This window comes from Dipodomys ordii, unplaced genomic scaffold (assembly GCF_000151885.1).
Source record: "Dipodomys ordii isolate 6190 unplaced genomic scaffold, Dord_2.0 Scaffold33, whole genome shotgun sequence".
NCBI lineage: Eukaryota > Metazoa > Chordata > Mammalia > Rodentia > Heteromyidae > Dipodomys > Dipodomys ordii.
Window position 1 is genome coordinate 5,216,225 of NW_012267249.1, and position 23,112 is coordinate 5,239,336.

The window sequence follows — 23,112 nt, forward strand, 5'->3', positions numbered from 1 at the left end:
ATTATTGGCAATAGATGACTGTCTGTTGGTTTCCATGAAGTAACAGAAGTGACAGGATCATTTCATTCATTCTTAGGAAAATGTCTGCCAAACTCGCAAGTTTCAATAACCATAGTCTGTCAGTCTTTTTTTTTTTCTTCAAATGAACTGTTACTTTGTGAAAAAGGAGTAGCTAGTGCAGTTCACATAATTACAACTTTTTTCTTTTATAGTATTGGGGATTGAATCCAGGGTCTCAAGCATGCTAGGCAACTGTTCTACAACTGAGCTATACCCCTAACCCTAACACAGATGGTTTTCCTCTTGCATACTGTCATGCGTAATCCAAAGTGTCTCACAAGTAATTAATCATTTAATACAATCATTTAAGCTTCATAATGTAACAACATCATTATTGTCCTTAAAAGTCACTGTGACAACAGGCTTTTTTTTTAAAACTGAAGTTTAACTCAGCCTCTATACTTGCTAATAAGTAAGTGCTCTGCCACTTGAGTTATTTCCCCCTCTCCCACCTTCAACCCCAACCTTTGTGTTTATTTTTGTTAATTTATTTTTTTGTTGGTCATGGGACTTGAACTCTGGGCCTGGGATTAGAAACATAAGCTATCACATCTGATGAAACCAGACTGCTCCTTCCTTTAAATTCTGAGTACATGATGGTAAAGGATATAATGAGAATTGTGTTTATTCCCAACCCTGTACTGTTGGTGCACACCATCAGTAGTTGTAGATTTTATACCACCACAGCAAATGTCACCACAGTGAAAAAAGGCTAGGGTTTTGATACTATAAAAATAATTGTATGGGGGCTGGGAAGGTGGCTCAGTGGTGGAGTGCTTGCCTTGCATGCATGAGGCCCTGGGTTCGATTCCTCAGCACCACATAAGCAGAAAAAGCCAGAAGTGGTGCTATGGCTCAAATGGTAGAGTGGTAGCCTTGAGCTGAAGAGCTAAGGGACAGCGCCCATGCCCAGAGTTCAGACCCCATGACTGACCCCCCCCCCCAAAAAAAAATGTATGACTTCAAATGTCCCTTGATAATGTCTTAGAAGATTCTCAAGTTGCAGACTACCTTTTGAGAACTGCTCAGGGAAATGAAACTGAGTTGTGGTTTGTCATATGTTTAACTAATTAAAACTTTTACCTCAGATTCTTTTGGGTAGGGGTATACAGCAGGTTCATAGCATATATATATTACCTACTCAACAAATAAATCAGTATAGTTTAGAACCATTTCTACTTAGTAAATGAATTGGCAAACAGGTCAGAACCTTTCTGTTGTTGTTGTTTTGTTTTGTTTTTTGCTGGTCCTGGGGCTTGTACTCTGGGCCTGGGTTCTGTCTGTGAGCCTCTCTGTACTCAAGGCTAGCACCCTACAACTTGAACCACAATGCCATGTCTGGCCTTTTCTGTTTCATGTGGTTCTGAGGAATTGAACCCAGAGCTTCAATGCATGCTAAGAAAGTACTCTACCACTAAGCCACATTCCCAGCCTGGTCAGTACATTTTGTAACTATTTGTCATGTAGTATGATGCTCACCAGAACACCTTGTGAACAACACATGCCAATAGACTCACTTCCCTGTCCCCCAAATGTGTCCTTTTTTGGGGGGGTAGGGTGGGGTGTGCTTGTCCTGAGATTTGAACTTAGAGCCTGGGCACTGTCCCTGAGCTGTTTTGCTCAAGGCTAGTGCTCTACCATTTGAACCACAACTCCACATTCAGCTTTTTGATGGTTAATTGGAGATAACTGTTTCATGCACTTTTTTGTCCAGGCTGGCTTCAAACCATGGACCTCAGATCTCAGTTTCCTGAGTAGCTAGGATTATAGGCATGAGCCACTGGTGCTCAGATAAATGTGCACTGTCCATAGTGGACCTCCTAGGTTTACCCATTTGAGCTTTTTTTTTTGCCAGTCCTGGGCTTGAACTCTAGGTCTGGGCGCTGTCCCTCAGCTCTTCAGCTCAAGGCTAGCACTCTACCACTTGAGCCACAGAGCCACTTCTGGCTTTTTCTGCTTATGTGGTGCTGAGGAATCGAACCCAGGGCCTCATGCATGCAAGGCAAGCACTCTACCACTGAACCACCTTCCCAGCCCCCCCACCCCCATCTGAGCTTTGATTCAACCACCATGCATGCACATTGACCCCAACCACTGTACAAATTTCTGGGCCTGGGATATGTCAAGATTCATTTTAGCTTACCTTTGTAGTAAAAGTTATATATAATGCCAAGTCCCCTGATAGATGAGCCTTTCTTTTCTTACCTTGCCTGAATTTTAAGAACGTATTTCTTAAAATAGAATTGAGTACAATTCAAGCATTTCTTCTGGCACAGCCCTGGAGAACCCTAAGAGAAGGTCAGGTGAGAGGATGTGAGGAAGACTGCACCTGCTCCTATACTCCTAATTCTATTATAGCTGATCTTTTTTTCTCTGCTAGAAGCAGTAGTAGTAAGGAGATGATTGGGGCAAACTCAGCCTTAGCAATCAGGTGTTTATTGTGTCTTTCAGCTTTACCTGGATTGATTTAGCAGGGATTTATCTTGGCTTCTTGAATTTATATCAGTTGCCATTGTGCTCTTCTTAGACCTTCCTTTCACTTTCTTCTTTCCTTAGAGCCAGGACTGTCTCCAGTTGGGTCCTCCTGCTGAAGGGGAAGTGGTCCAAGTGAGATGGACAGATGGCCAAGTCTATGGAGCCAAGTTTGTGGCATCCCATCCTATCCAGATGTATCAGGTAAACAAAGGTTTTATCTAGGGAGTTGGAGATGGGATAGGCATTTGATCAATTCAACACTTCTTCTTGTGTAAGAAGTGTGTCTTTGGTCTTGAGACAATTAGCTTCATTTCAGTCTGCCAGTGTGGTCTCAGGCCTGGCAATCTGAGTCCAGGTTAGTAATGCCTTCTTTTGGCTATGGAAAATTGCCACTGCATGGCAGACCAGGAGTAGTCAGGGATATCCTAGGCAAAAGGCAAAAAGGCCTTTGTTTCCTTGGCAGGTGGAATTTGAGGATGGCTCACAGCTTGTGGTAAAGAGAGATGATGTATACACACTGGATGAAGAACTCCCCAAGAGAGTGAAGTCCAGACTGGTGAGTATGTGTTTTCTGTGTATTCCTGGCTATCCCTTCCTGGGAGGGGAAGGGATACAGGGTCATGTTCCTTTGGCTTTTTTTAATTAGTGTATTTGGCCACAAAGTGATAATTTGGTTTGTTTATTCTTTAGTCAGTAGCCTCAGACATGCGCTTCAATGAGATTTTCACAGAGAAAGAGGTTAAACAAGAAAAGAAACGGCAGCGTGTCATCAACTCAAGATACCGGGAAGATTATATTGAGCCTGCACTGTACCGGGCTATCATGGAGTAGACACTTCCAGGGTCTAAGAGGTTCCCAGCACTCTGGGGTTCCACAACACAGCAGACACACGGAACTCAGAAGTCTCTAAAAATGAAATTGTAAAAAGAAAAGAATGAGACACTCAAACCCCATCATCTTCTCACCCCATCCTCATCGCATTCTGCCATAGGGAAATAACAAGCCGTTTTTGGACAGTTGGCTGCAGCCACTGATCTCCTGGCAGAGGGGCTGACACTGGAACGCTGTGACTACATCAGCCCCCAGTCGAAAAAGGGGATCAAATGTGCCGGCTGGGCTGGCTGCCCTAGTCTAGGACTTTGCTTCCTACCATCACTTGCACCGACAAAGCAGCGGTGCTGGTGTTTGATCCAACTCTCCTTTTGTATTTATGTGTGTGTGTGTGTATGTGTGTGTGTGTGTGAGAGAGAGAGAGAGAGAGTACGTGTGTGTGTGTGTGTGTGTGTGCATGTGTATATATGTTTGTCTGGACCAGTTTCTGCCAGCCCCTGGCCTTTACTTCTTTGCCTATGCAGGGCAAACAAAATGTGAAATTCTGCCCTCAGCTGAGCTGAGTGAGGGCCCCTGGGGTTTGGCTGGAGGAGGGTGCACCATCTGTCCAGGCTTGGAACTGTCTCAAGAGAGTGTTGGCAAAGCTGCAGTATTGAGATGCTAAGGAGCTGTTGCCACCTCGTATTATGGTTTGTGCCACAAACTTGAGGCACAGAGCCCCTGTGGGCACAGTATTAGAGGGTGTGAGTGGGGAACACCCTGAAGAGGGGGTATTTTAATGATGAAAGCAGGCAGAGCCTGGTGGTTGATTCTGTCAACATAAAATTGCAATCAAGCAGGGGTTGGGAGGGTTTGGACAGGGGCAGGTGTGTAGATATGCTCTTGGTCAGGGTGGGAGGGAGTTGGCTGGGGGTGGGGAGGGTGGGACTAGAGGGCAGCACTGAAGGGGTTAAACGGGTTTTTGCTCCTCCTGAATTTGTTTGCCTGGGCCTAGGAATGGAGGGCTTCACACTTATATCCTATGTATACAAGAATGAAGTTTATAATACTTCCCCTTTTTTGTTACGTATGAACGCTATAAACCAAATTATTTTGAAAACTGGTGCATCACCTTGTCCTTAGCAATAAAATGTGTTGAGCAGAAGACTGACTGTGTCTGCCCCAAGGAGCCCAGGTGGCTCAGGGTCAGGCTGGATAGTAGTGAGTACTTGTGGGTTCTAATCTGTGGTAACTGTCAAAGGATGGGTCTCTTGTGGGGCACTATATTAGGTCAAGTGTGGTAGATCATGGGGAACAGGGGGCCTTCTGACTATGAGCAAGCACTTTGTGCTTCCCCTTCTTTGGAGATGGCCAAGCGGAAGGAACAGAAAAAGGAACAGACTTCCAAGTCTTCTAACCATTGATCTACTTGCACCCTATTTGAGTTTACTGAGCTGGTCTAAGTCCATACCAGCATCTATTCCCCACACATTCTAAAAGCAGTTTGAAAGGAGGTAATACAATGTAGATTCCTGAAAGAGCCTGGGTCCCAAAACATCTCCTAGTAGGGTTTTGAAATTGCTTGTAGAGTATCTTACCTGGAGGAAGACTCAGTTCTTATTTGGTATACCCTGAGGTCAAAGAGAAAGTCTACAGAGATTGACCTGTTGCCCTCCATTCTGGGATTCCCAGGGGATGTGGCAGGGAAGGCTGGGTAGATCAAGGCCTTCTGAAATGCTGAGTAGGTCCTAAGAGCAAACATCTTTGCAAGAGAGCAGAGTTAACCAACCTTTGTCCACAGGGTCCTACCCCTCAGTGGCTCTATCCTTGCTGAAGCATGTACAGAGTTTGTTTGTTTGTTTTGGTTGGTTTTGGGGCTTGAACTCTGGGCTTGGGCGCTGTCCCTGTGCTCTTCAGCTCAAGGTGAGCGAGCACTCTACTGCTTGAGCCACAAACAGTGCCACTTCTAGTTTTCTAATAGTTTATTGGATATAAGAGTCTTATGGACTTTCTTGCCTGGGCTGGCTTTGAACCATGATCCTCAGATCTCAGCCTCCTAAATAGCTAGGATTACAGGTGTGAGCCACCAGCACCTTGCCACACTTTTTAATTTTGGACAATGTCTTGCTATCTCAAGCTGGCCTCCAGCTCTCAATCCTGTCTCAGCCTCCTTAGTGTGCCTTCCTGCTTGACTTTCCACTTTATTTTGGTCAGTGTAAAAACCCTAAGAAAACATGTTCAAAGTGGTTATGAGACTATCCCAAATCAGTTTGTTTTGCTGCTAGGGATCTCTCCTGGGCTTTGAATCTTCTAAATAAGTGCTCTACCTTGATGCTATATTCCCACAAGCCTGGTCCATCCTCCCCATCCCCTCCCATTTTAGTTAGGTGGGGTCCTCAGGAATCACCTCATCTGAAGGCAGAGAATCCTTGCCCTCTACCTGCCAGCAACACCTCTTCCCCCCCACCCACTTTTTTTTTGCCCAGGGAAAATCGTCTTATTAAGTTGCTCTGGCATCCATAGGTGACAGTTTACAGTGCCCACCCATTTTCTGGAGAATTAAGCTTTAAGTTGTGCCCTAAATGGATACGCCAAGGGCTCCATGGAGGGAATGGGGGAAAGCAAGGCAGGGGAGTCAGGAGGAGGCTCCTAGAGCTGCCTGTAGGGCTGCTTCCATGCTTTTTGTGTATCTTTTTTTTTGTTATAAAGGTGATGTACAGAGAGGTTACAGTTATGGAAGTCGGGTAGAGTACATCTCTTTTTGGACAATATCTCCCCGATACTTGTGCTGTCCTAGTTTTCTCTCCCATCTCCACCCACAAGTTCTATAGTTCATTTTCCACATAGGGTGTAGCGAGTATACTGCCAGTGCTGCATTTGTTTACCCTTTCTCCCTCCGTTTCTGTGCCCCCCCCCTTAACCTCCCAAAGACAGATAAACCGACAAGACCAAAAAAACCAAACCAAAACCACCCAAAAACTGGAACGAAGGGGAAAACCTCTTGTTCCCATTTCCTGGGTTCATTTCGACAAATATTACTTTAATGACCAGAGGCACGCATGCACGGCGCCTTTGTGCTCTTAAGAATGTCCTCCTTTGGTGTCACTGTCCCCGTGCGTGCTGACCTCACGACTGGGCTGAGCCAAGGAGGGCCAAAGCCTTGTTCTGCAAGGAGCTATGTGGCCGTCCTGAAGGAGAGCTGAAACGTCCTCGGGCAGGGGACGATCGTGCCCACCCGCCGCCCCTCGCCGTTTCGAGGAAACGGGCTTTCACGCCCACGGATCATGGAGCGGGCCGGGGAGGTTTCCTCCGGGCGGCCAGCGGTGCATGGGAACGGACGTGGCGAGGGCGCCCTAGCTGCGCTGGCAGGCCAGGCCAGTTCCACAGGCCGGGGGCCACACGCCGCGCAACTTCGGCAGCTGGTCCGGGCAACGGGCCGGCGGGCGGGCGGGCGGAGCACACCGGCGCCCTCGTGCCTATTGGGCCCTTCCGACTTGTGTCCGCCCCCTCCTTGCGGCGCAGCTCACTATTGGTCAATTCTGCGCCCCGCCCGGATCCAGAGCGCCCATTGGCTGCGGGTGCCCGACCCCCAGTGAGGGTGCTGAGGCGGATTGGTGGTCTTACAGTCTTGGGTCGCGGCTGCGAGCCCCGCCCTCCGCTGCGTCCCCACTATGGCGGCGTCCATGCAGCCCACCGCGTCGTGGGCGCCCGCCGGGGTCCCCCGCGGCTGTCGCCGTCGCCTTCGCCGTCGCCTCCGTCTTCCCGCCCCGCGTGGGGCTGGGCGCCGTCTGCCCCTGCTTCCCTCTCCGCTGCGGTAAGGGCCTGTGGTGTGCGTTGCGGGTCGCGGTAGCGGCCGCAGCTAACGGTCTCGGCTCGTCCCTCTCCCTGGCTGCGGTCCCGGGCGGGACGCCGAGTCCGCGAGCTCCTGCTGGGGAAGGAGGTGTGGGGCACAGCCCGGTGGTCCCTCAGGCTGGAAGCCTGGCCCCTGAGCCACCCCCTGCGTGGGGGCTGCGGGCTCGAAGGCAAGGCCGCTCCGAGGCGGGCCGCGCGGTCCGAGCTCCCTAGCCTGCGGGACCCCAGCGCGCTGCGACCCTTGGCGAGGTGGAAGGACGCGACCCTTCAGAAAAAGGAAGGGAAAGTCCAGGGAGAGCCTGGAAGGGACCAGCCTCGCTTGGGTAGCTGTTGTCATTGCTTATGGTCCTCGCTGACAGACCTGGGTCAATTTGATTGGCAAAGTACTTACTCTTGCTTCCTTTCCGCCTGGCACTTTCTCCTATTGTCTTCTCGTTGATTGTGTTTGCAAGAGAAAATATATTAGAGAGGAGAACAGGTTTGGTTAGGGAGAGTTTCTCTATGTTGATTTCCCTTTTACAACTTTGCCTTTTTTTTTATTAACCTCAATAAACCTCTTTTTTGTTTGTTTCTCTCACATTGGAAGAGGAAACTGAGTATTGTAATTAACCGGAAGAACAGAGAAGGCAGCTGCCATCCAGAAAGTAAAGAGTATTTAACCCACCATTCTGTAATATACTTTGAATTATCTTTACTACAGCTAGTTGGATATGAAGGTTATTGAAAGCTAATAGACGTCATGACATTTTAGGTTGTTTGCTGTACCTTTAAGTCAACAGGATTGAAAGGAAAGGAGAAAGAAATTATCACCAGATGGTAGTTTCAAATAATCTCTAAGGATATTTTGCAATTTTAACTTACTTTTCTCCAGTTCACAAATATAACATGTATAGTAAGTTACTAATGGTGAAACAAGAACACCCATGTTCTTAGACAATAATTGGTTTGCTCAGTCTGTCAAGTATGAGCTAAGTGTTGGCTGTAGGAAACTCCCACATTTCAGGTATGAAACTTTTTCTCATGGGCTTATAGTTGTGGTAATAAAGCACACACAAAAATGACTATAGAGGGCTGGGAAGGTGGCTCAATGGTAGAGCACTTGCCTTGCATGCCTGAGGCCCTGGGTTCGATTCCTCAGCACCACATAAGCAAAAAGAAAAAAGCCGGAAGTGGCGTTGTGGCTCAAGTGGTAGAGCGCTAGCCTTGAGCTGAAGAGCCGAGGGACAGCGCCCAGGCCCAGAGTTCAGGCCCCACGACTGGACCAAAAAAAAAAAAATGACTATAGAACTCCAAGACTGTAGTATTGTTAGGAAATCAGGAAAAGAACAAACACGTGTGTTTGAGGAAGGTTTCACAGGGGAGCTGATGTTTGAGTTGGACCATGAAGATAGGCCTGGCAGGGAGAAGGGAACAGAATGGAACAGGGAGTGAGGATGGTCAGGGTGATTCCAATGGGTTCTTATTGGAAAACTTGAGAGATGTTTGTAGAAAAGGTCGGTTGATGGCATCAAATGGGGAGATGTCTTCTATGGAGCAAAGGATCCGCAAGTAGTGTAGTACTGTGCTTCCTTGAAGTGAAACTAGAGCTATCACCAAAGAAACATAACACCTCTTTGACTGTTGTCACTTTTCTGGTTAATTTCAGTGATTTGGATTAATAATTCTCAGTCACCACAGAGCTGCATCTCAAGTTGTTTCTTGCCTTCTTTTTCCTTCCCTTGTGTTCAATTGGTTGCAGGTGTTGATGATTCTACCTCCTCTGGTTTTGGTGCCTACTTCCTTCACTTCTTAATGTCACGGGATTTGTGGGCATTAATATTTCCTCCCCCTTTTTTTTAATCCCAGAAACTCCATAACATTTTTTTTTCTTTCTTCTGTCTTATGTATACTACCACACTTACCTTCAGTAGCTCCTCCCTGTTCGTTAGTTTGACACAGGCCAGCCTGGCATAAGCAGTATGAGCAAATACATTTATCGCTATATCCTTATATTTATTGTGTTTTCCAGGTCAATACTTGATTTTTGTGCTTTGTATTTTGAACTCAGTGTCTTTATTCATGTTGACTTTTTCTTTTTTCTTTTTGTCGGTCATGGGGCTTGAACTCTGGGCTTGGGCGCTGTCCCTGAGCTCTCAAGGCTAGTGCTCTACTGCTTGAGCCACAGCACCACTTCCGGTTTTTTCTGCTTATGTGGTTCTGAGGAATCAAACCGAGGGCCTCATGCATGCAAGGCAAGCACTCTACCACTGAGCCACCTTCCCAGCCCATGTTGACTTTTTCTATCTTACATGATCCCCTTGAGTCTCTAATGACTGTTATTACTTAAGTTTTAGAGCCATTGATGGAACTTCTTTTAAACCACTGTAACTGTAGAGTCTGCTCTCCCCTTTATTTGATTGTTTTAGTCAGTCATGGGGCTTGAACTCCCTGAGCTATTTTGGTCAAAGCTAGCACTCTACCACTTTGAGCCACAGCATCACTTCTGGTTTTCTGGTGGTTAATTGGAGATAAATGTCTCATGGACTTTCTGCCCAGACTGGCTTTGAACTGTGATCCTCAGATCTCATCTTCCTGAGTAGCTAGGATTACAGGCATGAGCCACCAGCACCCGACTTTGCTCTCTCCTTTTTGAGATAAGGTCATGCTGGCCATGCTGAGATAAAATCTAGGCTGGCCTTGAACTCAAGATAAAGCCCCCTCTAAATCCCCTAGCTCTGGAGTTACAGATGTGTACCACCATATCTCCTTTAGAGTTTGTCTTCTTGCATAAGTGCCTTAATCTCTTTTCTGTGCATAGCATATGACTCAAGTTTCTTCTGGACATAAACTGCCTTCTCTCAGTTTGACATAGTACTTTATAGTAGGTACTTGACAAGTATATTTTATATCAAAAATAGCTTCAGACTAAGATTGATGTGAAGAAAGTCCTTTGTGCAAACAAAATGCCATAAATATGAAAATAAAGTTTTCTACATAAGAGAATCTCTTCTAGAGAAATCTGCTGTATTGGCCTTGATAATTTTGATTAAGCTACATTTGCACAAACTGTAAGTGGCTTAACAGAGATTAAATTGACTTCCCATTTATGCTTCAAGAGTACATAGGGAGGGTTGGGAATGTGGTTTAGTGATAGAGCGCTTGTCTAGCATGCACGAAGCCCTGAGTTTGATACCTTAGTACCACATGTGCAGAAAAAGCTGGGAGTGGCTCAAGTGGTAGAGTACTAGCCTTGAACAAAAGAAGTTCAGAGACAGTGCCCAGGCCATGAGTTCAAGTCGCAGGACTGGCAAAAAAAAAAAAAAAAAAAAGTACATAGGGAGCTCTGTTCCTCACAGTCACTCAGGGAGAGAGCCATATGGGAAATTAAGTTGGTGTTCCAGTGGACTCTGGCTATCTGTCTCGATGTGGCACAGGCCACATTTAACTTTAAAGCAATATAGAGAATTGTATTAGCATATGTCTTGCAAAGAACCAAAATTATTTGGTGAACATTACTAATGACTAACATCTTCTGTGGGTGTCATGATTCACTGAAGATTAGAGATAGTAACTCATATGGTCTACTAAAACAAGTGCATTGACAAAAGTAAGAAAGAATAGTTCTAACTAGGCATATAAGGGTGGATTCAGAGTCAGAACTCAGAAGCACTTATTGTAAATGCAAATAGGCTAAGGGCAATAATACAGGGCAGTATATCATATTCCAGTTTTGACAGTCACTTCTGAGGGTATTACTGTTTTACAGCATTCTTTTTTTTTTTTTTTTGGTTCGGTTGTGGGGCCTGAACTCTGGGCCTGGGCGCTGTCTCTCAGCTCTTCAGCTCAAGGCTAGCGCTCTACCACTTGAGCCACAGCGCCACTTCCGGCTTTTTTTTTCTTTTTGCTTATGTGGTGCTGAGGAATCGAACCCAGGGCCTCATGCATGCAAGGCAAGCGCTCTGCCACTGAGCCACCTTCCCAGCCCCTTACAGCATTCTTAATAGTGCACATAGTAATAGTCTTGAGGTCCAAAAAATACAAAGGTTAAGTAAGCTGAATGTGTGGCTTATGTCTGTAATTATAGCACTTGGGTAGTAAAGGCAGCAGGATTGAAGAGTTTGAGGCTAATCTGGACTATGTAGAAAGTTTCAGGCCATGGGCTGAGAAGGTGGCTCAGTGGTAGAGCACTCGCCTTGCATGTCTGAGGCCCTGGGTTCGATTCCTCAGCACCACATAAGCAAAAAGAAAAAAGCCAGAAGTGGCGCTGTGGCTCAAGTGGTACAGCGCCTTGATCTGAAGAGCTGAGAGACAGCACCTAGGCCCAGAGTTCAGGCCCCACGACCGGACCAAACCAAACAAAACAAAAAACAAAAAAAAAGAAAGTTTCAGGCCAGCCTAGACTATATAAAAAAAAATAACGGTCTCTGTAGGCACTGGTAGCTTATGACTGTAATCCTAGCTACTTAAAATACAGATCTGAGGATCATAGTTCAAAGCCAGCCTGGGCAGGAAAGTCCAAGAGACTTTTATCTCCAATTAAACATCAAAAAGCTGGAAGTGGAGTTGTGGCTCAAGTGGTAAAACATCAGCTTTGAGTGGAAAAGCTAAGGGACAGCTCGTAGGCCCCGAGTTCAAGCCCCCCCCCCCCAGTACCAGTATGCTCTCACACACACGGATTAGAATAATAAACTAATATTTGAGGAGATTTTACTTTTGAAAAATAATAGAAGCAAAGTGCTGCTGGTTCAGGAGATAAAATATCTGTATTTCTGTCTTAGCTCTGTTACTAACTGGCTGGCTGACCTTTGAGCAAGTGTGGTTTTTTTGAAGGAGTTTGGGAGGAAGTTCAGTGGATTGGGGCCAGGGCTTTTTGCAAGTCCTGTATCACTGAGTCCAAGTTTCTTTTTTCTTTTGGTCGGTTGTGGGGCTTGAACTCTGGGCCTGGACACTGTTCCTTTCCTCTTCAGCTCAAGGTGAGTGCTCTACCACTTGAGCCACAGTGCCACTTTTGTTTTTTGGTGGTTAATTGAAGAGTCACACCGACGTTCCTGTCCAGGCTGGCTTTGAACTGTGATCCTCAGATCTCAGCCTCCTGAGTATTTAGGATTACAGTTGAGCCACCAGTGCCTGGCCCAAGTTTCTTATTCTTGAGCCCAAGTTTCCTTATCAAAGAAAAATGGGAAAAGTGGTGAAGGAAAATCTCCCAGATTTCCCTACCTTTTTCACCCTTTCTTGCACAGCATTCCTGCTGTACCTTTTAAAAATATTCATAGTTAAGTTGTGTACATGCCTTATTACCCATTGCTTATACTAACCACTCATATTTTTGAACAAAGGGCTCAGTGTCAGGCTCTGTGTATTGTGACACTATGCACTAAGACACTAAGTAAGTGCCAGGAGCTAGGTGTCTGGCATCAGACACATACCTGTAATCTGGTAAGACCTGTAGAAAGTAAACCAGCAGTTATAATACTGTAAAACCTCTGTATCCACAAGAGATCAGTTCCAAAATTTCCTGGGGAAAGAGGTCCAAGTCCTTTATGTAAAATATGGTAATGTTTTCATACAAGCTACATATAATCTTCCTTATATAAATGTTATTCTTTGTTCTTTAAAGAATAGTGTTTTAAAAAAAAGTCTGTACAGCCCAGCGTGATGGCTTACACCTGTAATCCTAGCTACTCAGAAGGCTGAGATCTGAGGATCACGGTTCAAAGCCAGCCGGGGCAGGAAAAGCCCTTATCTCCAATAAACCACTTAAAAAATGGAAGTGGCACTGTGACTCAAGAGGTAGAGTGCTAGCTTTGAGCTGAAGAGCTGAGAGACAGCGCCCAAGGCCCAGAGTTCAAGCGCCACAACCACCACCAACAACAAAAAGCCTATACATATTTAGTACAGAAGCATTTTTTTCAAATATTTTCCACCTCTAGTTAGTAGAATACAGAGCCGCAGATATGAAGGACTGATGACCTTATAAAGAAGGGAGTGACTTAGGGTCTTGTGGGATTTCCTAAAAGTGGCATGTGTCACATTGGGAATATAAATAATAGTTTTCTAGAGAAGTTCACCGCTAACCTATCTTGAAGAACCAGATAAATAATAGTTTTCTAGAGAAGTTCACCGCTAACCTATCTTGAAGAACCAGCAGTTATTAGATGGGTGGATGTGGGTTTAAGAGGCTTTTCATACAGGAAGCAATGTGTGTCAGGGCTTAGAAACACAAGAGTGTGGGTATATCCTGAGGTCACTTGTTCGGCAGAAGTACACAGTAATTTTGGGCACAATATGAGAAAGTGAGGCTGAAAAAGTCGATTAAGGACAGATTGAGAAGGGCTTTGTAAGTTGGGGAGTTACAAACTTTATGCTGAAGGTGATTAGGGACCACTGGAGGATCTGATGGTAGGAAATGACCTTATCAGCTTTGTCTTTTAAAAAGGGAGGACCATTTTGTGGGATGAGGTTGAGTGGGGAATATCCTATTTTCCTCACATGGGAAGTTCTGAGGTTTGCAACCATAGTATCATGTCTGCTACAGAGAGCTATAAAATATTTATGAGAGATTAGAATGTGGTGAGACTGGAGAGAAGGATACAATCAGGCTTGTGCAGTAAGATGAGGGATGGATGTTTCTTGCCCACGTATAGACAAGAGTCAGTCACTAGACAAGATTTTTAGTAGTTAGCTTGGCCATATGACCTTGGGTAGGCCTTCTTGCTTTTCAAATTCAAAAAATGGGCATAAAAAGTCCTTCCTTAACAAGATTGTTCTGGGGAATTAGATGTAAAAAGCCTGGTTCTGTGCTATTAGATAAAGAACTTCTATTTTTTTTTTTTTTTTGTCGGTTATGGGGCTTGAACTCTGGGCCTGAGCGCTGTCCTTCAGCTCTTCAGCTCAAGGCTAGTGCTTTACCACTTGAGCTACAGTGCCACTTCTGGTTTTCTGGTGGTTTATTGGAGATAAGAGTCTCATGGATGTGCCTGCCCGGGCTGGCTTTGAACCGCGATCCTCAGATCTCAGACCCCTGAGTATGAGCCACCAGCGCCCGTCCAGATAAAGAAATTCTTAAAATAAAAAATAATGATTTTTGCAGTTGGGAGCTGGTGGTGCATGTCTGGAATCTTAGCCACTTAGGAGGCTGAGACCTTGAGGATTGTGGCTCAAAAGCTCCCTAGAGAATCCATCTTCATTTAACCAACAAAAATCCAGGCTGGAGTATGCCTTAAGTGATAGAGCACCAGCTGTGAGCAAGCAAGCTGAACTCTGTACCAGAGATTTTTTTTCCCCTAAAGCTTAGTGTATCATTAGCCTTAAACCTAAAGTAACCACTGCCTATTTTTGCTTTTTATTTATACCTTCTAAATGATTGATACTGCTGCTGGGAGTGTTCGTCACAGGGAATTATTCTGAGATCAAGAAGGGAGAATTAAGGGCTGGGAATGTGGCTTAGTGGTAGAGTGCTTGCCTAGCATGCATGAAGCCCTGGGTTCCATTCCTTAGTACCACATATACAGAAAAAGCCACAAGTGGTGCTGTGGTTCAAGTGGTAAAGTGCTAGCTTTGAGTAAAACAAGCCCAGGGACAGTGCCCAGGTCCTGAGTTCAAGCCCCAGGACTGGCAAAAAAAAAAAGAAGAAGAAGGGAGAATTGAGATGCATTTCATATCAATTAAAACAGTATTAATGCAGCAGTTTATATATGTCTATCCACTGTTCCCAGTCTTGTTCAGAGGTGACATAAGCGCACATGCACACTTTCTTGCCACTAATGTTACTATAATACGTTCATGGCTTGGACTACTAAAACACTTGGCTTTTTTTTTTTTAAGTCAATTAAAAAAAAAGATTAGGGGGTCAGTTGAGATTTGTTTCCTGTTACATTCTTCCCTGGTCATCTTGGCTTGACATAATGACCAGAGTTGCTTTCCCCTGAACTGTAGAATTTAATTTTTGTTATTCTGATTGAATGCAATCTGTTGTTTCCTTTTTCCTTTATATCAGTTTTTCCTTCAAAATAATTGAAAGACAGCATGTTAATTAATAGGCCTTTAACAGGACTTTATACCATGAAAACCTTCTGTTTGGATTATGTTAAGCAAGTTAGGAAATTTTTAAAAAAATTTTTTGGGGGGGTTATCAGGCACTTTTTTACTTGAGCCATTCTTCTCAACCCCCTAGTTGAGAAATTCTGTAATTAAGCTTTTAAAGTAGATGGTGGTGATTCTCAGATTCTTTTGACTTCTGGATCCATTTAAACATTAAAAATGACTAGTCTGATCTTTATGAACTTTTTTTTTTTTCTTTTGTACTATTACTGGGGCTTGAAGGACTTGTGCTCTTGCTTGACTTTTTCACTCACAGTTGGAGCTCTACCGTTTGAGCCACATTTGCAGTTAAATTTTTTTGCTAAGCTCTCAGATTTGTCTGCCTAGGCTATCTTTAAACCACAATCCTCACATTTTAACCTCCTGATGACCTGAATAACAGTCCTGAGCACCTGACCTTGATTTTAATAAACTTAACCACATTGATGTTGTTTTGTTCCACATAAGCCTCAGCCAGGGAAGTTGTGAGTGGTGGCACCACCCACTGCTCTTTGTACTTGGAGCTTCTTCCTGAGCCTTCTTTGTCAGAGGTGGCTTCTTCTCCTTCCTTCTTCCTTCTTCCTTCTTCCTCCTTCCTTCTTCCTTCTTCCCTCCTCCTCCTCCTCCTTCTCCTTCCTTTTTTTTTTGCCAGTCCTGGGGACTTAAACTCAGGGTCTAGACACTGTCCCTTGAGCTTCTTTTGCTCAAGGCTACCAATCTACCACTTGAGCCACAATGCCACTTCCAGCTTTTTCTGTTTCTGTGGTACTGAGGAATCAAACCCAGGCTTTATACATGGTAGGCAAATACTCTACCACTAAGCCACATTCCCAGCCCATGCCAAAGGCTTCTGATAGAGGAACTGCATGTTGTGGAAATTCAAGATTGGACAAGCTTATAAATGAAGGTTTCAATATTTTCTTTCAATACTCTGGTGAATCACTGGGAGATGTCAGTCCTATTTGAAGATAGATAGATGGCCTGGACTACTAAAATGGCATCATCTTGCTCTTGGCTCAGCTCTGTCCTCTCTGTCTTTCAGTTGGCCACTTAAAAATTCTTTCTGAAATACAGATCTCAATTGTTCATCCACTTAATCCTTACTGTGTTTCCCTACTATTAGTGGTATAAAGCTCAGACTGCTTAGGAATAAGGCTTCTCCTGGCCTTTATGACTTCAGCTTCCCAATCAGTTTAATTCAGACTTTCCTGAATCTTAGAGTTACTAATTACCATCATTTTGTAATGTCTGAACCTCATTTATCCTTTAAGCGTGTACATCACTGCTGCTGTGGGCAGGTACCTTGTGTTCCTGCCCTTTTACTCAAGCATATAATAATGGCTTTTACTGCACTGATAAGACAGCTTAACTTTTAGCATAGCTCCAACATCCTTATTCTGCAGTAGTGGAACATGTTTTTTTCTATTATATTTTTTCCTTGCTTTTCCCTTACGATATGAACAAACAATATGGAACCACTACATAGACTGAAGACATAACTCTCAGACAGAATAGTAATGAAAGTCTATTCTAATGATGCCCTTTACATGATTCTAATGTGTTATGCTGCATTTACAAGAAAGGAGAGCTATGATAACATCAATAATTAAGCTGGCACCGGTAGCTCACGCCTATAATCCTAGCTACTCAGGAGGCTGAGATCTGAGGATCGAGGTTCAAAGCCAGCCCGGGCAGGAAAGTCTGTGAGACTATCTCCAATAAACCACTAGGAAACCAGGAGTGGCACTGTGGCTCAAGCAGTAGAGCGCTCGCCTTGAGCTGAAGAGTGCAGGGAAAGCGACCAAGCCCAGAGTTCAAGCCCCACAACTGACCGAAAAAAAAAAAAATCAATAATTAAAAAAAATAATGGGGCTGGGAAGGTGGCTCAGAGGTTGAGCGCTTGCCTTGCATGCCTGAGGCCCTGGGTTCGATTCCTCAGCACCACATAAGCAAAAACAAAAAAATGCTGCAAGTGGTGCTGTGGCTCAAGTGGTAGAGCGCTAGCCTTGAGCTGAAGAGCTGAGGGACAGTGCCCAGGCCCAGAGTTCAGGCCCCATGACCGGACCCCCCAAAAAAATAATAAATAAATAAATAAAGTAGTACTAGAATTTGAATTCAGGACCGACTGTTTGATAGACAAATACTCTTAGCACTTGAGTCACTACTAGTCCAATTTGTGTCGGGGGGGGAGGGGGCGTGTGTGTGTGTGTGTGTGAGAGAGAGAGAGAGAGAGAAGGAGGAGTGGGGAGAGGGAGAGGGAGAGAGAGAGTACATGTGCCTCTACAGGGCTTGAACTCAGGGCCTCAGCTCTTCAGCTCAAGGTAAGTTCTCTATCGTTTGACCTTCGCTTTTTCACTCAGTCCTGGCACTCTACCACCTGAATCACAATACTATTTCTGGTCTTTTGGTTATTAATTGGAGATAAGAATGTCATGGACTGCCGGGCGCTGTTGGCTCACGCCTGTAATCCTAGCTACTCAGGAGGCTGAGATCAGGTTCAAAGCCAGCCCAGGCAGGAGAGACCGTGAGACTCCTATCTCCAATAAACCACCAGAAAACCGGAAGTGGCGCTGTAGCTCAAGTGGTAGAGTACTAGCCTTGAGCTGAAGAGCTGAGGGACAGCTCCCAGGCCCAGAGTTCAAGCCCCATGACCGAAAAAAAAAAAAAAAAAAAAAGAATGTCATGGACTTTCCTGCCCAGATCTCAGCCTCCTGAGTAGCTAGTGATGCAGGAGGGAGTCACCAGTACCCACCCCTCAGTCCTTTTTGTGTTATTTCCAGATTAGGTCTGCTTTCTCCAGCATCCATATCTATGACCTCTGTCATAGCTGGGACAATATAGGCAGCAGCCACTAGGTGTAGCTTATTGATTTAGGTGAGGTTTCCATAGGTTTTTGCTTGGACTGGTCTTGAACTTCCAAGTAGCTTGGCTGAGACAGTTTAACCCATCATTAATTTTTTTTTCTGGTACAGAGGCTTGAACTCAGGGCCTCAGGCTTGCTGGGCTTTATTGCTCACAGCTGGTGTTCTCCCACTTGAGCCATGCCTCCAAGCCATGCTGGTTAATTGGAGATGAAGACTTCTTCTATTTGGGCTGACTTTGAATCTCTATCTTCCAGGTCTCCTAGATTCTCCAGGTCTTGACATCTTTAATAGCTAAGATTACAGGTATGAGGTCCTGGCACCTAGCCATTAAATCTTTTCTTTTTTTTTGGTTGGTTATGGGGCTTGAACTCTGGGCCTGGGCACTGTCCCTTAGCTCTTCAGCTCAAGGTAAGCACTCTACCACTCGAGTCACTGCGCCACTTCTGGTTTTCTGGTGATTAATTGGAGATGAGTCTCACAGACTTTCCTGCCCAGGCTGGCTTTGAACCTGATTCTCAGATCTCAACCTCCTGTGTAGCTAAGATTACAGGCATGAGCCACCAGTGCCTGGCCCATTAAATCTTAATATGTTATTTTGCTTCATTAAAAAAAAATATATAGCATGTTTTCTATTAAGGCCTTCTGTGTGTTTTTCTCTAGTCTCCTTTCTCCTTCACTAGAAAAAAAACCTTAGCTTTCATTTAAAATTCTTTTATTTTTCACATATATTTGTGTGCTTTTGCTATGGGTTATATGTCCATATGTAATACAAAGCAGAGATGACCAAAATGGCCTGCAAATTTTGTTGGGCACAGCCATGTTCATTCATTTTTCTATTGCTGGTTGCTGCTTTTGAGGTATAATTATTATTATTATTTTTTTTGTTTTCTGTATATATTGCCATTCCCCCTTGTTTTCAATGGTAGCCCCTACCCCTTTATTTTAACTGGCCCAGGCAGAAGGCGGCCATCTTTTCAAACACTACAGTGTCATTTTTTTTCAAGTCCATTGCATTCACAATTTTTATTTTATTTTATTTTAGTTATTTATTTTTGGGTCCGGTCATGGGGCCTGAACTCTGGGCCTGGGTTCTGTCCCTCAGCTCTTCAGCTCAAGGCTAGCGCTGTACCACTTGAGCCACAGTGCCACTTCCAGCTTTTTCTGCTTATGTGAGGAATCGAACCCAGGGCCTCATGCATGCATTCACAATTTTTAATCTTTACAAAGAAGTCACCTAATGTCATTCCCAGGTATTACTACTCTGAGGTATATACCTAAGAGAAGTTAAAAGATTATGTCTTTGTGAAAAGTGTACACAAATCATTACTCAGTTAAAAAATGGGAATTGCCAGGCGCTGGTGGCTCACGTCTGTAATCCTAGCTACTTATTAGGCTGAGATCTGAGGATCGGAGTTCAAAGTCTGTCTGGGTGGATAAGCCCGGGAGATTCTTAACTCCAATTAACCACCAGAAAACAGGAAGTGGCACTGTGGCTGAAGTGGTAGAGTGCTAGCCTTGAGCTAAATAGCTGAGGGACAGTGTCCAGGCCCAGAGTTCCACCCCCACAACTGACAAAAAAGGTGGGGGTGGGGAGAGGAGACTTGAATTGCTCATCTCTTGAAGCCTGGATAAATAAAATATGGTATTCCACATAATGGAATATTCTTTGTCAATAAAAAGCAATGAAGTACTGATACGTGCCACAGCATTCATAAAACTCAAAGACACTGCTAAATTAAGAAGCCAGACACAAATGACCTTATATAATGCACGATTCCATTTATATGAAAGATCCAGAGTCAGTACATCTACTGAAAAATGAAAGTAAATTGGAGTTGAGAGAACAGATTTGGCAGAATGGTATCAGCTAAGGGATGCATAGTATTTTTTTCTGGGTTCATCAAAGTGTTCTAAAATTGATTGTGGTAATGTTTGTACAACTTTGTAGATATTATAAAAATCAGTGAATTAATATACTTTAGTGGGTAAAGTGTATGGAATATGAAAGCTATTTCAAATAAGGTTTGTTGGTTTGTTTTTTGGTCAATTGTGGGGCTTGAATTGGGCTGGGCACTGTCCCTTAGCTCTTTATCTCAAGGCAAGTAATATAAGTGAGCCACAGTACCACTTCTGGTTTTCTGGTGGTTAATTGGAGATAATAGTCTCATGGACTTTCCTGCTCCCACAGGCTTTGAAGCCTGGTCCTCAGATCTCAGCCTCCTGAGTAGCTGGGATTACAGGTTTGAGCCACCAGCACTGGCTAATTTTATTTCAGTGTTTTTATTGTTTTACTATATGTAATGATTAATCTCGGTTGTCAACTTCAGAAATACCTAATAGATAACTAAAGCTTACCTTTATTTTGTGACTGTGTGGTATTTCCACAGACATTATTGACTTTGAAAACTCTAACCTAATCAATGGTTGAATTACTGAAGGATTTAAAATTTGGATAGATTATTGGGTGGTGGTGGAACTTTGGAAGGAATCTGATTGGGGAGAGTAAGTCACAAGGGGTGTCTCCTTGGGGCTATATCTTGCCCTGTTTCCTTTCTGTTACTGCTATTTTTCTGCTATCCAGCTGCCTGATGCTACCATATGCTCCTCCCCAGGTGATGTATTACCCCTCTACTGGCCCAGAAACAGAGCCAGATCACCAAGGACTAAACCCTTTGAAATCCTCCCTTAAGTTGCTTTTCTTAGTATTGGTCATAGCAGTGTAATACTAAGTAATAATCTATTTTATCCTGGAGCTCTTCCTTAGTCTCTGCCTCTGGCTTTAGTTTTTACTAGTGATCTTTTTCTTTTTTCTTTTCCCTGTGATGCTGGTGATTAAATCCAGGGCCTTATGAATGTCAGGCAAGTGGTCTACTACTGAGCTATACTTCTAACCTTTGTTAATGATCTTTATCTGTTTTTGATAAAACATTTTTCATCTCCTATGCTCTTCCTCCCTTTGCTCTCACCCTTCATTTTCTTTTCTCCTCTTTGTAGCAATATTTTTATGTAGATTTGTCTGTACTGATTCCTTTTTATTATTATTCTAATATTAGCCACCCTCTCTTAGTGGCGCTGAGAATTTGAACCCAGGATATCATGAATGTTAAGCACATATTCTATGACTGAATTGTACTTCTAGTCCCTATCATTATTTAGAGAGGTAACTGGCTGAAGCCAGATCATCTAAATTTGAATCCTGCCTCTTCTGATTTTTGGACAAGGTACTTTAAGTTCTTTATGCTTGAATTCCTTTATTATAAAGCAGGAATGATAGCTTCATTTGGATTGACAAAAAATTTAATGAATTAAATCACACAAAGTTCTTAGAACTGTGACTGGTCCATACTAAGTAGTAAATGAACGTTAGCAATAGTGATTTCATAATTACCTTATTCCTCACAGTGACTTATAATGAGAAAGTGCACAGTTATTCTGAGCAGAATAACTTAATAGATTTCATGTTAATTGCTTAAATCTGTTTGATCATGCATATCTAAGTTACAGGGGTGCATTTTAGCAGAAACATTTTTAAAAAGTTGGTGAGCTTTTCAGCTGGTTTAGAAGCTGGATAATAAGTGATATATAATTTCTAACTAGTCTCAAAAGTATTTACCAGAGATATGCTCTGGAAGTACTTTGTGTTTTTTTTAGAGGGTTTTGTTTTTTCTCTGATTTTGTCATAAGTGAGATCATAGGTGGTACAGTTATGGTTGACATTTGAAGATCAATTTAATCAGATTAAAGATTGTAACCAGGTGTAGTTAAGAAGCTAATCATATTGTAGGGTGTTTTAGAATTGGCAAGAGTTTGGTACAGTTTATTTCAGTAAATTCAAAGTTTTAAACATGTTTCTTTCTTTCTTTCTTTCTTTCTTTTTTTTTGGTCAGTCATGGGGCTTGAACTCTGGGCCTGGGCACTGTCCCTCAGCTCTTCAGCTCCAGGCTAGTGCTCTACCACTTGAGCTACAGCACCACTTACTGCCTTTTTCTGTTTATGTGGTACTGTAGAATTGAACCTAGGGCTTCATGCATGCTAGGCAAGCATTCTACCAGTAGGCCATCTTCCCAGCCCCTATATGTTTCTTTTTATGACTAATTAAGGTAATCCAGCTTTCTGTGTCATATGTGCTTTTTTTTTCCAGGAAATTCGAAGTTTTATACATGCTTCTTTTTCTTTTTTTCTTTCTTTCTTCCTTTTTTTTTTTGCCAGTCTTGGGAATTGAACTCGAGGGCATGGGCACTGTCCCTGAGTGTCTCTGTGCTCAAGGTTAGCACTCTACCACTTGAGCCACAGCGCCACCTCTGGCCTTTTCAGTTTATGTGGTACTGAGGAATTGAACATAGTGCTTCATGCATGCTAGGCAAGCACTCTACTACTAAGTCACATTCCCAGCCCCCCCCTCTTTTTCTTTTTTGCCAGCCCTGGGGCTTGAACTCAGGGCCTGGGCACTGTCCCTGAGCTTCTTTAGCTCAAGGCAGGCACTTGACCACTTGAGCCACAGCGCCACTTCCTGCATTTTCTGTTTTTGTGGTACTGAGGAATCGAACTCAGGGCTTCATGCAGGGTAGGCAAGCCCTCTTATCACTAAACCACATTCCCAGCCCCATGTGTTTCTTTTGAAATGTGATATAACTGACCATCAATATTAGTGAACAGATACTTTTTGAGTCCCTGCCACAGGTCTAAAGGTGAATGAAGCACATATATTCCCTGCCTGGGTGAGCTAGGATGTAAATAGTAAATTGTAAATTCTTTTTTTTTTTTTTGGTTGGTCATGGGGCTTGAATCTGGGCCTGGGCGCTGTCCCTCAGCTCTTCAGCTCAAGGCTAGTGCCCTACCACTTGAGCCACAGCACTACTTCTGGCTTTCTGGTGATGTATTGGAGATAAGAGTCTCACTGACTTTCCTGCCCGGGTTGGCTTTGAACCACGATCTCATGCAGGCATGAGCCACCAGCACCTTGCTTAAATTGTAAATTCTTTTTTTTTTTTTT

At 43.8% G+C, this 23,112-nt stretch overlaps 2 protein-coding genes across 3 annotated transcripts in view; both read left to right on the plus strand.

The window, feature by feature from the left end:
* Positions 1 to 3,467, plus strand: part of Kdm4a (lysine (K)-specific demethylase 4A) — a 47,489-nt gene extending 44,022 nt beyond the window's left edge. Inside the window, exons 18-20 of the mRNA XM_013016978.1 lie at positions 2,617 to 2,736; positions 2,999 to 3,091; positions 3,226 to 3,467. Of these exons, the coding sequence (XP_012872432.1) occupies positions 2,617 to 2,736; positions 2,999 to 3,091; positions 3,226 to 3,366 (354 nt within the window). The 3' untranslated portion in view covers positions 3,367 to 3,467. The remainder of the gene's footprint in view (positions 1 to 2,616; positions 2,737 to 2,998; positions 3,092 to 3,225) is intronic.
* Positions 3,468 to 7,006: 3,539 nt separating this feature from the next.
* Positions 7,007 to 23,112, plus strand: part of St3gal3 (ST3 beta-galactoside alpha-2,3-sialyltransferase 3) — a 191,333-nt gene continuing 175,227 nt past the window's right edge. For both annotated transcript variants that reach the window (XM_013017021.1, XM_013017022.1), the window contains exon 1: positions 7,007 to 7,159. The gene's annotated coding sequence lies outside the window, so the exon portion shown is untranslated. The remainder of the gene's footprint in view (positions 7,160 to 23,112) is intronic.